The sequence below is a fragment of the Suricata suricatta genome, chromosome 8 (assembly GCF_006229205.1).
Source record: "Suricata suricatta isolate VVHF042 chromosome 8, meerkat_22Aug2017_6uvM2_HiC, whole genome shotgun sequence".
Lineage (NCBI taxonomy): Eukaryota > Metazoa > Chordata > Mammalia > Carnivora > Herpestidae > Suricata > Suricata suricatta.
The window spans coordinates 121,424,353-121,436,509 of NC_043707.1; the positions used below are offsets into that span (position 1 = coordinate 121,424,353).

General features: G+C 45.7%; 1 protein-coding gene across 2 annotated transcripts; it reads right to left on the reverse strand.

Annotated features, from left to right (window-relative positions):
- Nucleotides 1-7,268: 7,268 nt before the first annotated feature.
- On the reverse strand, nt 7,269-9,260 carry LOC115300276 (melanocyte protein PMEL-like). Of its 2 annotated transcripts, none has more exons than XM_029949940.1 (2): nt 9,186-9,260; nt 7,269-8,927 (listed from the first exon to the last, which is right to left on the reverse strand). In XM_029949940.1, the coding sequence occupies exons 1-2, from the start codon at nt 9,258-9,260 to the stop codon at nt 7,269-7,271; spliced, it is 1,734 nt and encodes a 577-aa protein (XP_029805800.1). The 2 variants fall into 2 exon arrangements, with proteins under 2 accessions (XP_029805800.1, XP_029805799.1); XM_029949939.1 differs by having other exon boundaries at nt 7,269-8,020; nt 8,144-9,260.
- Nucleotides 9,261-12,157: the final 2,897 nt, after the last annotated feature.

Genomic DNA, 12,157 nt, shown 5'->3' on the forward strand with positions numbered 1-12,157 from the left:
ATAAAATACTTGGTCAATGTTTATTTAAAAAAAATTTTTTTTAATGTCTTATTTATTTTTGATACAGAGAGAGACAGAGCATGAGACGGGGAGGGGCAGAGAGAGAAGGAGACACAGAACTGGAAGCAGGCTCAGGCTCTGAGCTAGTAGCTGTCAGCACAGAGCCTGATGTGGGGCTCGAACCCACGAACCATGAGATCATGACCTGAGCTGAAGTCGGAAATTTAACCGACTGAGCCACCCAGGCGCCCCTTGGTCAATGTTTAAATTACCAAGTGTCTCATGCTATTTTTTTTACGGTTGATTCATTCAAATCAGGATCCCAATAAGGTCTGATGCAGGCAGGCTGAGTCTGAGAACGGAGAGGAGGGTCCCACCAGACCAGCCAAGAGGGTCCTTGACTTCATGCAGGAGAGAAATCAAATGCAAGCCAGAGAAAGTGAAAACAGAGTTCACTGAATAGTGTAAGTGACAGGTAGAGAATCACAGATGGGGTGTCTGGGAGACTGAGAAAGGAACATAGAATAACTCTTGTTGTTTCTTGGGGCTGGGAATTTGTCTTAAAAAAAGAGTCTAAGGTATGCATTCCTCCAGAAATCCAGGGTAAAGTCCAATCAAAGGTGTCAGGTGAAAATGACATGTCATTCCAGAGCTGCCTGCGTGCTCAGTCAGTTAAATGACACTTGATTTCAGCACAGGCCATGGTCTCAGTTTGTGGGACTGAGCCCCGTATCAGTCTCCGCACTGGCAGTGCAGAGCTTTCTTGGGATTCTTTCTCTCTGTTCCTCCCCTGCTCATGCATGTATGCACACTGTCTCTAAATAAATAAATAAACTTTTAAAAAAAGGAAAAGAGCTCACAAACAACTGAAGAGCAAAGCCCAGCCCGTGCTCAGGGCCCTGGGTCACCCCATGGAGGAGGAGGGCATCATAATAACCGCCAAGACTGAACTTTCTGCAGAGCAGAAGGGTAGAGGGCCCAGACACCAATCGCTGCGGACCAAACAAAAATAAGGCCATGTGACATCTTGCACCTGAGCCCATGGCCCGATTCAAAACTTTTGCAAGGTGTCTAGACATGGACGCCTGCGGGGAAGGTAATCCACGGAACTGGTTGGGAAGGAGGGCAGGCAAGGGGTTAGGGCAGGTGGCTCCCCAGGTCTGAGCAGGGAGTTACTAATGACTAGGCTTGAAATGAGAAGGAGAGGGAAAGCTCTGAGGGGGCCTGGAAGCCCCTTATAAACCCATCTGATGGGCTGCTAGCGTCCCACTCAGCTTTTTGCTGGAGGCAAAGTCTTATTTAAACACCTCAGTATTTTGGTCAATGTCCCCAGAAGGCCCTCACCACTGTCACCGCCTGCTAACCCATCTGGTATCTCTGTGTAAGTAGAAAAGGCAAGCCTCTGTGTGAATTAGAGAAAGATGTGTCCCTTGAGAGACCATCTCACACCAGTCAGAGTGGCTAAAATGAACAAATCAGGAGACTATAGATGCTGGCGAGGATGTGGAGAGACGGGCACCCCCCTACACTGTTGGCAGGAATGTAAACTGGTGCAGCCGCTCTGGAAAACAGTGTGGAGGTTCCTCAAAAAACTATCAGTAGAACTCCCCTATGACCTACCAATAGCACTGCTAGGGATCTACCCAAGGGATACAGGAGTGCTGATGCATAGGGGCACATATACCCCAATGTTCATAGCAGCACTTTCTACAATAGCCAAATCATGGAAAGAGCCTAAATGTCCATCACCTGATGAGTGGATCAGGAAGATGTGGTATATATATATATATATATATATATATATACACAATGGAGTACTACATGGCAATGAGAAAGAATGAAATTTGGCCATTCATGGCAACGTGGATAGAACTCGAGGGTATCATGCTAAGTGAAATAAGTCAGGCAGAGAGGGACAGATACCTTATGTTTTCACTGGTAAGTGTAACAGGAGAAACTTAACAGACACCCATGGGAGGGGAAAGGGGAAAAATAGTTGGGGAGAGGGAGGGAGGCAAACCATGAGAGACTCTTGAATACTGAGAACAAACAGAGGGCTGATGGGGGAGGGGAGAAGGGAAGCGGGGTGGTGGGCATGGAGGAGGGCACTTGTGGGGATGAGCACTGGGCATTATATGGAAACCAACTCGACAATAAACTATAAAAGGAAAAAAAGTGCAATTTCAAGGAGGCAAAAAAAAAAAAAAGAAAGAAAGAAAAAAGAAAAAGATGTGTCCCTCCTAGACAGACACAGCCAGGGCTCAAACATGGAGCCCCCACTCAGCCCCGCTGGATCTGGGTTTGCTGGAGGAGGTACGTGAGGCAGAGAAAATGAAGGGTTAGAACCTTGCCTCTTTTTTTTAATGTTTTATTTATTTTTGAGAGAGAGAGAGAGACAGCGTGAACAAGGGATAGTCAAAGAGACAGGGAGGTACAGAATCCAAAGACAGGCTCCAGGCTGTGAGCTAGCTGTCAGCACAGACCCCAACACGGGGCTCAAACCCACGAACCGTGAGATCATGACCTGAGTCGAAGCCCGATGCTCAACCGACTGAGCCACCCAGGCGCCCCAAGGACCATGCCTCCTTAAGTACAAAACAGATCCTCTTTTTCATATTGCCCAGAGCATTTATTTGATTCTTGACAACTGCAATCTCCAGAAATTTTCCATCACTCTTAGAGAAAAGTGGTTGTGTGAAAGCTCACCTCAACAGAGGCTATAAAACAAACACCCTGGGGGCGCCTGGATGGCTCAGTCGGTTAAGCGTCGGACTCTTGGTATCAGCGTGAGTCCTGGTCTCATGGTTCATGGGTTCAAGCCCTACATTGGGCTCCACACTGACAGCATGGAGCCTGCTTGGGATTCTCTCTCTCCCTCTCTCTGCCCCTTCTCTGCTCACTCTCTTTGTTTCTCTCTCAAAAATAAATAAATAATCTTAAATTAAAAAAAAAAAATCCTGGTAGCAGAGCCCTTGGGATGTGGGGGCAGCCATCAGGTGACTAATGACCTTTGTCTGGGCCTCAGAGCCTCTGGGAAGCCAGGCTCTATCTGTGGTTGTCTCGAGGTTCAAGTCCACAGAGTCTAAGAAAGTCAAGAACAAGGCCATGACAGAACCCATGAAAGTTGGCATCTAGTCCAGTTATTCTAGAGCAAACACACATTGCTTCATGTATTCCTTCATTTACTCATTTATTTAACATGAATTCATTACTCTGTGTGCCAGGTGCTGGTGATATAATGATGGACTAAAATAGTTTACAGTTTACCGAGAGAAATAGGCTTTAGTAAAATTCATATGGATTAATGTGAAATTATAACTCTGATGATGCCCAGTTTGGATGCCATCCTAAAGACCTCAGAGTTTTCCCCATGGGACCTGGGGGATCCCTGAAGGTTTTGGGGCAGGGATATGAAAGTGTCGTAGAAGAATTTCTCGTGAATTTTCCCTTTGCAGCAGCCGTGTGTGACCCAAAAGAATGAATATCTAATAACGAAATGTGGCATGCCTCAATGTATACTTTATAATTTTTGTCTTCTCTAAGCTGGGCTTTTTGTGATGGTTGATTCTTAAAGATCCAGAGAGAGGGACACCTGGGTGGCTCTGTTGGTTAAGCATCTGATTCTAGATTTTAGCTCAGGTAATGATCTCATGGTTAATGGGATCAAGCCTCATGTTGGGCTCCACATTGACAGCAAGGAACCTGCTTGGGATTCTCTCTCTCCCTCTCTTTCTGCTCCTCCACTGCTTGTGCATGCTCTCTCTAAACAAACAAGAAATAAAGAAATAAACATTTAAGAGAAAAAAAGATCCCAGAGAAAAATTCTGAAGCTGGCCATACTGAACAAACTCAACATGACCAAATCTTCACTGAAGAGGCTTGCTTCTGTTCTTGAATTCCTGATCCGTTTCTCCTTGTCACCCAGATTCACAACTAGACTCCGTTCAGGGTTGGCATAGCTCTTGGCACTTAATAGGCACTAAATAAATATTTGTTGAATAAATGGATGGTGGAGCAATTAAGACTGAATGAAGAACAAATTAATAAGTTGTAGATCTCTTAAACGCCTTCCTTTCCTATGGCTTCTGCTTTATCCCAGCCTCTCTCGCTCCCTCTGGCCCAGGACAGACCCACAGCATTGCTTTCTTGGTTTTTTTGCTACCTTCCCAGCCTCCCAGCAGATCACCCTGCCAGTCTTGGGTCTTCCCTGGCCTGTCCTTGCTCCCTCACTCCGCCAGTGAGATCATCTCAAAACCTGGAAGTGATCATGTAATTCCTCTGCTCCAAAACCTTCAGTGGCTCCCCAAGGCCAAGGAGAAAAGTTAGGTTCTTAGCACAACATCCGGATTGAGCACTGTCACCCCTTTGCAGGCACGTCTCTTACTATTTGGCCTCCTGGCTGCACTTCCTTTCCTGGAGGCACTCTTCCAAGTTGCACGTGGTTTTGAGAAAAGCCCCTTTTGCTTGCGTTAGTTTGCGAAGAGAACAGCACCAAAGGGCTGAGTGTCTGAGGCTGAGGCGTTCTGACAAGGCGGAGGGGAAGGCGCAAAGGAGACAGGGAGGGTGAAGGGTCCTGGCTAAGAGTTTCAGGAGCAGGGCGCCTGGGTGGCTCAGTTGGTTGGGTGGCCAGCTTCAGTTTGGGTCATGATCTCACAGTTTGTGGGTTCGAGCCCTGCGTCAGGCTCTGTGCTGACAGCTCTGAGCCCGCTTCAGATGCTGTGTCTCCCTCTCTCTGTCCCTCCCCCACTCATGCCCTGTTTCTCTCTGTCTCCAATAATAATGAAACAGAAAACAATTTTTTTTTTTTTTTTTTTTTTTTTACAAAGAGGCTCAGGAGCACCTAGTGCTAGGTTCAATTCTGGCTCTTCTCTTTACTGGCTTTGTGACCTCAGGCTGGTTGCTCAGTCTCACCTGACGCGGTCAGGCGCACCGGTGTGCCATTAAAAGGTTACAGGAGCAAGGAGATACTGTTCACCCATAGGTCAGCCAGGCAGGCTGGGTGTGGGGCAGCTAGAGATCGCTGTCCACACACCTCTCCGAGGTTGACCAACCATCTTGGTTTGACTGAGACTGGAGGGGTTCCCAGGACAAGGTACTTTCGGTTGTAAACCCGGGCAAGTCCTGGGCAAACCGGGGTGGGTGGTCACCCTGGCCCCTGGCCCCTGCCAACCTCGTGTGTTTAATCCAGGGGGTCTTATTGTGTTCATGCATCTACGATATGGAAAAGGTTCTTCATCTGTAAAGTGGGGATGCTAAGACTGCTTACCTCATTTGGTTGTGGTGAAGATTAAGTGAATAAAGCAGGACTTTTTGATCCTGCCCTTTTGACCCAGAGGCACACCCAGATTCTATGTCTTTGCCAACTGAATGCCCCTTGCTCCAAGATTAAGAAACAAAAAAACTACACAGATTATCTGCCAGTGGAACAAATGCGAGGTACAGTAGCACACTATGTTCAATTGGAAAAATAAATGCAAATGCCTCACCTTAAAAAATAACTATTGTCATTGCCAAGTGATGACTATGAGGGCTCTGAGAGCAGTGGCCCCCTGCCCAGAGACAATTCTCAGAAGGCTCATGTGCGCTGTTCTCCTCCAGAGGAGGGGCACTGAGTCCATGGCCTGGGGAAGAAGAAAACTGGAACGTTCTCCTGTTGCCAGAAAGGCAGAAGGCAGTAAATAATATTAGCGGCACTGATAGAACAAAGGAACCAACCTCTCACTGGCCATGATGTGACAACTGTGACATCTAACTCGACATGATGGTTATTGTATTATCATCGCTATCAAGTTATTGGAAAAGTTGAATCTGAGAGAGGCCATGAGTTCCTGATGACAACCCAAATAGGAAAGTTCCAAAGAGAAAAGGGCACAGAAACCAGTTGAAACACACAAGAATGACCACTCTCGTAGGATATGTTTAACGTTTTAATCTTTTTTTTTCTTTTTTAAGGAAGCTCTATGCCCAACATGGAAGTTGAACTCACAACCCCGAGATCAAGAGTCACATGCTCTACCAACTGAGCCAGACAGGTCCCATTATTTTTTCATCTTAATTAGATTACTTAGTCACTTCTTTTATTGATTAGTACTTTGCTTCTTTTATTAATTAGATGTCTATTTACAAAATATACATATATACAGTTCCCACCAGGATAAGGAAAGCAACTCACAGGTCTGTGAGAAGTCAGAGTTCCAGAATGCATGGGTGGCTCAGTCAGTTAAGTGTCCAACTTCAGCTCAGGTCATGATCTCACAGTTTGTGAGTTTGAGCTCTACGTCAGGCTCTGTGCTGACAGCTCAGAACCTGGAGCCTGCTTCAGATTCTGTGTGTCCCTCTCTCTCTTCCTTTCCCCCGCTCACTCTCTGACTTTCTCTGTCTCAAAAATAAATGAACATTTAAAAAAAATTTTTTTAATAAAAGAAGTCAAAGAGTTCTAGACAAAGGGAACTGTGGGAAGGACAAGGGCAGTCGGGCTGAGTTGGTCACACACAATGATGGCATCTGTGAGGACAACAGAGTATTCCAAGAACCAATTAGCCAACCATCCTCAAGTCCAACTAACCCTACAGACTCACTTCCTCTTCTAGGAAGTGATGCCTTCAGGTGGCCCTATGAATATAACAAAATAGTGTACTAAGAGGAATACATGAATTTTCAAAAATGCAAAAGTGCCCATCCGTGTTAACAAACAGGATGAGTTATGGAATGCACCCCAAGTGAGGCTGAAAGCCTATGATTTCGAGGGAAAACAGGTTGCAAAACACTAAAACCTATGTGGAAGGCATGACTTAAAAAGTCTTACAGACACAACAAAAAGAAACTCATGTGTGGCCTGCTGACAGCCCCCTTGGACCACACAAGTACGTCTTGAGTCCTGACCAAGTATCAATTGATTCAAGACCCAGATCCAATAACTTCAACTGAACTAAGATGACATTTTTTTTTCTTTTCAGTCTGATGTGATTTTTGAAAGCCCAGAGAGAAATAAAAATAATCTTACAGAAACCCTAGAAGGATAACAATATAAATAAAGCAGTAATCCAAGGAAGTAGGGGGCAGGAAGCTCCAAATTTTATGGGACCTGAAGCTTACACAATTTGTGTGCCCCAGGGTACCTGGCTGGTTCAGTTGGAAGAGCATGCGCTTTTTCTTTCCCCCAGGTTCTGAGTATTTATTTCAGATAATGGTAGTTTCCAAGGGAGGACTGGAAAAAAGATAGGCATTGCTGTCCACCCTCGGCAAATCACAGCATCACATAAGAGTACTCAGACCTGCTGCTGCCCGCTGAGGAGGGGCCTGTTCTCACCAATGGGGCAAGAATGGAAGACCCTAGGCAGCTGCAGCCAGTGGGTGCTACCACGTGGCAGCTGGGGAAGGGGGAGGCCTGAGCCCTGCTTCAGAAGTTTTTGCCTATATATCAGAGACATAAGCACCACAGCCATCAACACCAGCAAGATGCCCCCGAATAGGGGAGCCTGTCCAAGGCCTGCTTCTCCACCCGGCATCACAAGCTGGGTGCTGACCATTGCCAGGCTGTTAGCATCAGCCAAAGACACATTGAGGCAATAGGTCCCCGAGCCACCCTTCAGTACTTGGTGCAAAACTAGCTGGCAGGCCGGGCTGGGTGGCACAGGCTGACACAGCCGCTGGGCAGGGGCCTGGCACCCTGGAGGTGAGAGGTCCATACAGGCTTCCTTGGGCAGCTCGCCTTGGCAAGACATGGTCAGCTCAAATGCATCCCCTTCACTGGATGGCACAGCCTGCAGGATGTCAGCACTCTCAGTACCCAGGACGATGTCCAGGGTGAGAGAAAAGGAGCCATATCGATACAGCACACAGTCCAGGGCGGTTTCTCGCTTCACCACGATCAAAGTAGCTGCACCCTCCGGCAGGGGGCTCTGGGAGTCTGTAATACCTTCTGTAGGCACGAATGGGCGGGCATCTGGAGCCTCAGGCTCAGGGGTGGGTACCTCTCCAGCCGTGGGCTCCACCAACTCTCTGGTTGTTACCTGTGCAACTGTGGTTCCAGAGGGCTCTGCGATTGACACTTCAGGTATTGTACGTACGGTCTCTGCAGTTGGCATCTCTGCAGGTGTGGTATCTACGACCTCTGAGGTTGGCACCTGCTCAGTTGTACCACCTATGCCCTCTGTAGTTGGCACCTGTACAGGTGTAGTGCCTGTGACCTCTGTGGTAGGCATCTTCACAGCCGTGGTTCCAGAAGGTTCTGCAGTTGGCACCTGGCCAGGTGTAGTACCTATGACTTCTGCAGTTGGCACCTGACCAGGTTGAGTACCTATGACTTCTGCAGTAGGCAGTTGCCCAGCTGTGGTGACTGGAACTGGGGAGGAGCCACAGGAAGTGAGAGGAATCGCAGCCTGAAGCACCACCTGGGCAGTGAGTGGGCCAGACTCTAGGTAAGTGTGAGTGACCACAAGTGCCCGAGAAATCAGGGTCCCAGTATTGTCTCCAAAGTCCCAGGTGTAGGAGAGATCAGTCCCAGACACATAGTCACTGGGGTCATGGAGCCGGAGGGCAAAGGTCAGAGGATGATTTCTCAGGAAGTGCTTGTTCCTTCCATCCGAGGCCTGCAGCTGGGACACGCTCATGGAGAAGGGCGCCTGGTCAGTAATGGTGAAGGCTGAGCAGGAGTGAGCCAGGGGCACACAGCTCTGGGACTCCCGGCGGAAGTAGACCGTCACTTCCATGGTATGTGTACCCAGCATTGCCTTGCCTGTCACAATGCTCAGCCCAGACACTGGGCCCCCCAGAACTTGCCAGTACTGGCCCCAGGTCTTCCAGACATAAACAAAGCTTCGAGTCTGAGACCCAGGGCCAGATGGGCAGGACTTTCCATCAGGGAAGATGCAGGTATCATCAGATACCTGGGGATACACTGGCTGTCCTTCCCACACCTGGCTCCCATTGATGATGGTGTTGTTGGCCCAGATGACCTGCCCATCTGGCAGCACCTTTTGGCTTTCAGGGAAGTACAGGGCAATAGAGAAGGAGGCATTTGCCCCGACCAGTGTAGGGCCATCATTACTGACCTTCAAGGCCACCTGGCCACTTCTCCAGCAGTCAGGCTCCTGGATTTCTCTCCACTCTGGATACAGCTGCCTGTTCCAGGTTTTAGTTGTGAGCGGCCTTGAGACACCAAGCCAGTCCTGGTCTCTGGGTCCTTCTGTGGCTCCCACAGCCAGAAGAGCACGCATCACAGCCACATGGAGAAGGCATTTTCTCAGCACCAGATTCATCCTGTTCTTCCTTCCAGCAACCAAAGCAAGCATGCCACTTTTAATCTCAAGTGTCGGGGAACCTGGGTGGCTCAGTCGGTTAACCGTCTGGCTTTGGCTCAGGTCATGATCTCACAGTTCATGAGTTCAAGCCCCATGGCGGGCCCTGTGCTGACAGCTAGCTCAGAGTCTGCAGCCTGCAGCCTGTTTCAGATTCTGCATCTCCTTCTCTCTCTGCCCCTCCCCTGTTCATGCTCTGTCTCTCAAAATAAATAAATAGATAAATGTAAAAAAAATTTTTTAAAGACAAAAATCTAAAAAAAAAGATTAAAAGAATAGGATATTTGAAGTACTTGTAAGAAACAGCCATACCAAAACTTTAATTGCAGTTTAAAAATTTAAGGATATTTACTTAAGTTTGTTAACAATATTTAAATACTCAGAAGATTGATTTCAAGTTTTATTAGCTGTAAGACTTAAACAGAGTGAGCATAAGTAGTTGTGGGGGTTCTGTCACATATAAATGCCTCTCTGATGACTCTTAAGTGCAGAGAACAAAGAAAGTTGATGAGGGTTGGCGTCAAGGGGAAAGTGGGTGATGGGCATTGAGGGGGCACTTGTTGGGAAGAGCACTGGGTGTTGTATATAAGCCAATTTGTCAATAAATTATATTTTTTAAATAATTAAAAAAATAAAAACCTGTGGATGAGGTAATTCTGTAGGGGGCGCTGGGCTGGCTCAGTCGGTAGAGCATACGAATCTTCATCTCCAAATCATGGGTTTGAGCCCCACATTGGGTGTAGAGATCACTTAAAAATAAAATTAAAAAAAAGAATTCTATGAGTATTATCCAATTCATATCGATTATTACTGTTAGAAACAATCAGTACAATATAAAACTGAAAATTGTTACTCTACCCAGTAAAAGTTGGAGAATCACACATTGTGTAAAAACATCGAAAACTTCAAAAAGTCCTCCGAATCAAATTAGACTTGATAGAAATAATAAGCACTGATAAAACTACAGTGACAGATGTGAAAAATTAGAATAATTTGTATCAAATTATTATGAGTTAAGCACTCATTATAAAATTTTCCCAGGAAAGAGCTGATTCACATAAAAATGAGTTTAGTAAAATGGAAAATGGAAAAAATTAGAAATGAGTAAACTTCACAGGAAAATTTAACAGGAAATTAAGTCTAAGTGAAAATTCATCAATGTAGAGACAGTTCTGATTAAAATATGTGCATTTATAAAGTGGAGGAATATGACACGAGAGGTTGAAATGGCTTTTTAATTTGCGGTCAAATATACATAACATAATATTTATCATTTTAGCCATTTTATTTATTTTTTAATGTTTTTATTATTTTAATTTTTGAAAGACAGATGTGAGGAGGGGGGGCGGAGAGAGAGGGAGACACAGAATTGGAAGCAGGCTCCAGGCTCCGAGCTGTCAGCACAGAGCCCCACCTAGTAGGGCTTGAACCAAGGAACTATGTGGGATCATGTCCTGAGCCAAAGTCAGACACTTGGTTGACTGAGTCACCCAAGTGCCCCATTTTAACCACTAAAAAATTTTTTTTAAGGTTTATTTATTTTTGAGAGAGAGAGAAAGAGAGAGGGATGGAGGGGCAGAGAGAGAGGGACACAGAATTCAAAGCAGGCTCCGACTCCCAGCTGTCAGCACAGAGCCAGACACCAGGCTCGAACTCATGAGCCATGAGATCATGACCTGAGCCCAAGCTGGAGGCTTAACCAACTGAACCACCCAGGTGCCCCTAACCATTTAAAAATGTGCAGTTCAGTGGCATTCACACTGTCTATCGGTATTGTTGCATATGTCAGAATTTCCTTCCTTTTTAAGGCTGAAAAATATTCAATTGTATGTCCATACCACGTTCCGTCTTCCACTCATCCGTCAATGGATACTTGGGTTGCTTAACTTTTGGCTACTGTGAATGATTCTGAGATGAATATGGGTGCACAAGTATCCGTTTGAGTCTCGGTTCTTTGGAGTCTCTTACAGTTTCTGGGGCATATACCCAGAAATGGAACTGCAGGATCATATGGTAATTTTATTTTCAGTTTTTGAGGAGCTATCATACTGTTTTCCAAAGTGGCTGCACCATTTTGCAGTCCCACTAACAGTGCATAAGAGTTCCAACTTCTCCACATCCTCACCAACGCTTGGCATTTCTATTTTTCAACCAGTAGCCATCAGAATGGGTGTGATCCCATGTTATTTTTATCAGCTGATTTCTCCTCAGTACTGCTGTGGGTTTCGCTAATAACAGTATACCTGGAGAGGGAAAAGGAAGACTTCAACTTGACAAGAGGAAACCTTGAGAGATGAAATCACTAATATGCACACAAACACACACACATAAAAGGTAAGTGCCAATATTTTAGTGCTGATTGAGAACTGAGCCCTCTGCTCAATTTATTAGATCATCAAGCTCCTAAAAAGAGAAAAAAATCTTATTTTGATGTTTTGCTTTGTACAGTATTTTAATTAAGACATTTTCATTTATTTTTAAACGTATGATCTTCTCAGCTGAATTTATAACCAGTAGACCCCACATGAAGAAAATTACCCCAAGTGAACTCACATCTTAAAAGTTTCCCAGAATACTCTTAATTTCAAACATGTTATCCTATATATTAAATATGCTCTTATTTGTCAGACTATGTACATTTCAATCATCTTGGGCTTAATATAACAATGTCCTCATAGTATTGAAGGCTTACAGAATTTAAATTTAAAATTTTATAATGTTTATTTACTTTTGAGAGAGAAGAGAGAGAGAGTGAATGTAGAGGAGGGGCAGAGAGCAAGGGAGACACAGAATATGAAGCAGGATCCAGGCTCCAAGCTGTCAGCACAGAGCCCGACTTAGGGCTCGAACCCACGAAC

Excerpts from the sequence above, each read along its gene's own strand:
- LOC115300276 (XM_029949939.1), bottom strand. The coding sequence starts at position 9,260 with ATGAATCTGGTGCTGAGAAAATGCCTTCTCCATGTGGCTGTGATGCGT. Across the intron at positions 8,021-8,143 it reads GCCAACTACAGAGGGCATAG|TTGCACAGGTAACAACCAGA; the intron begins GTGGTACAACTG and ends CTGGAACCACAG.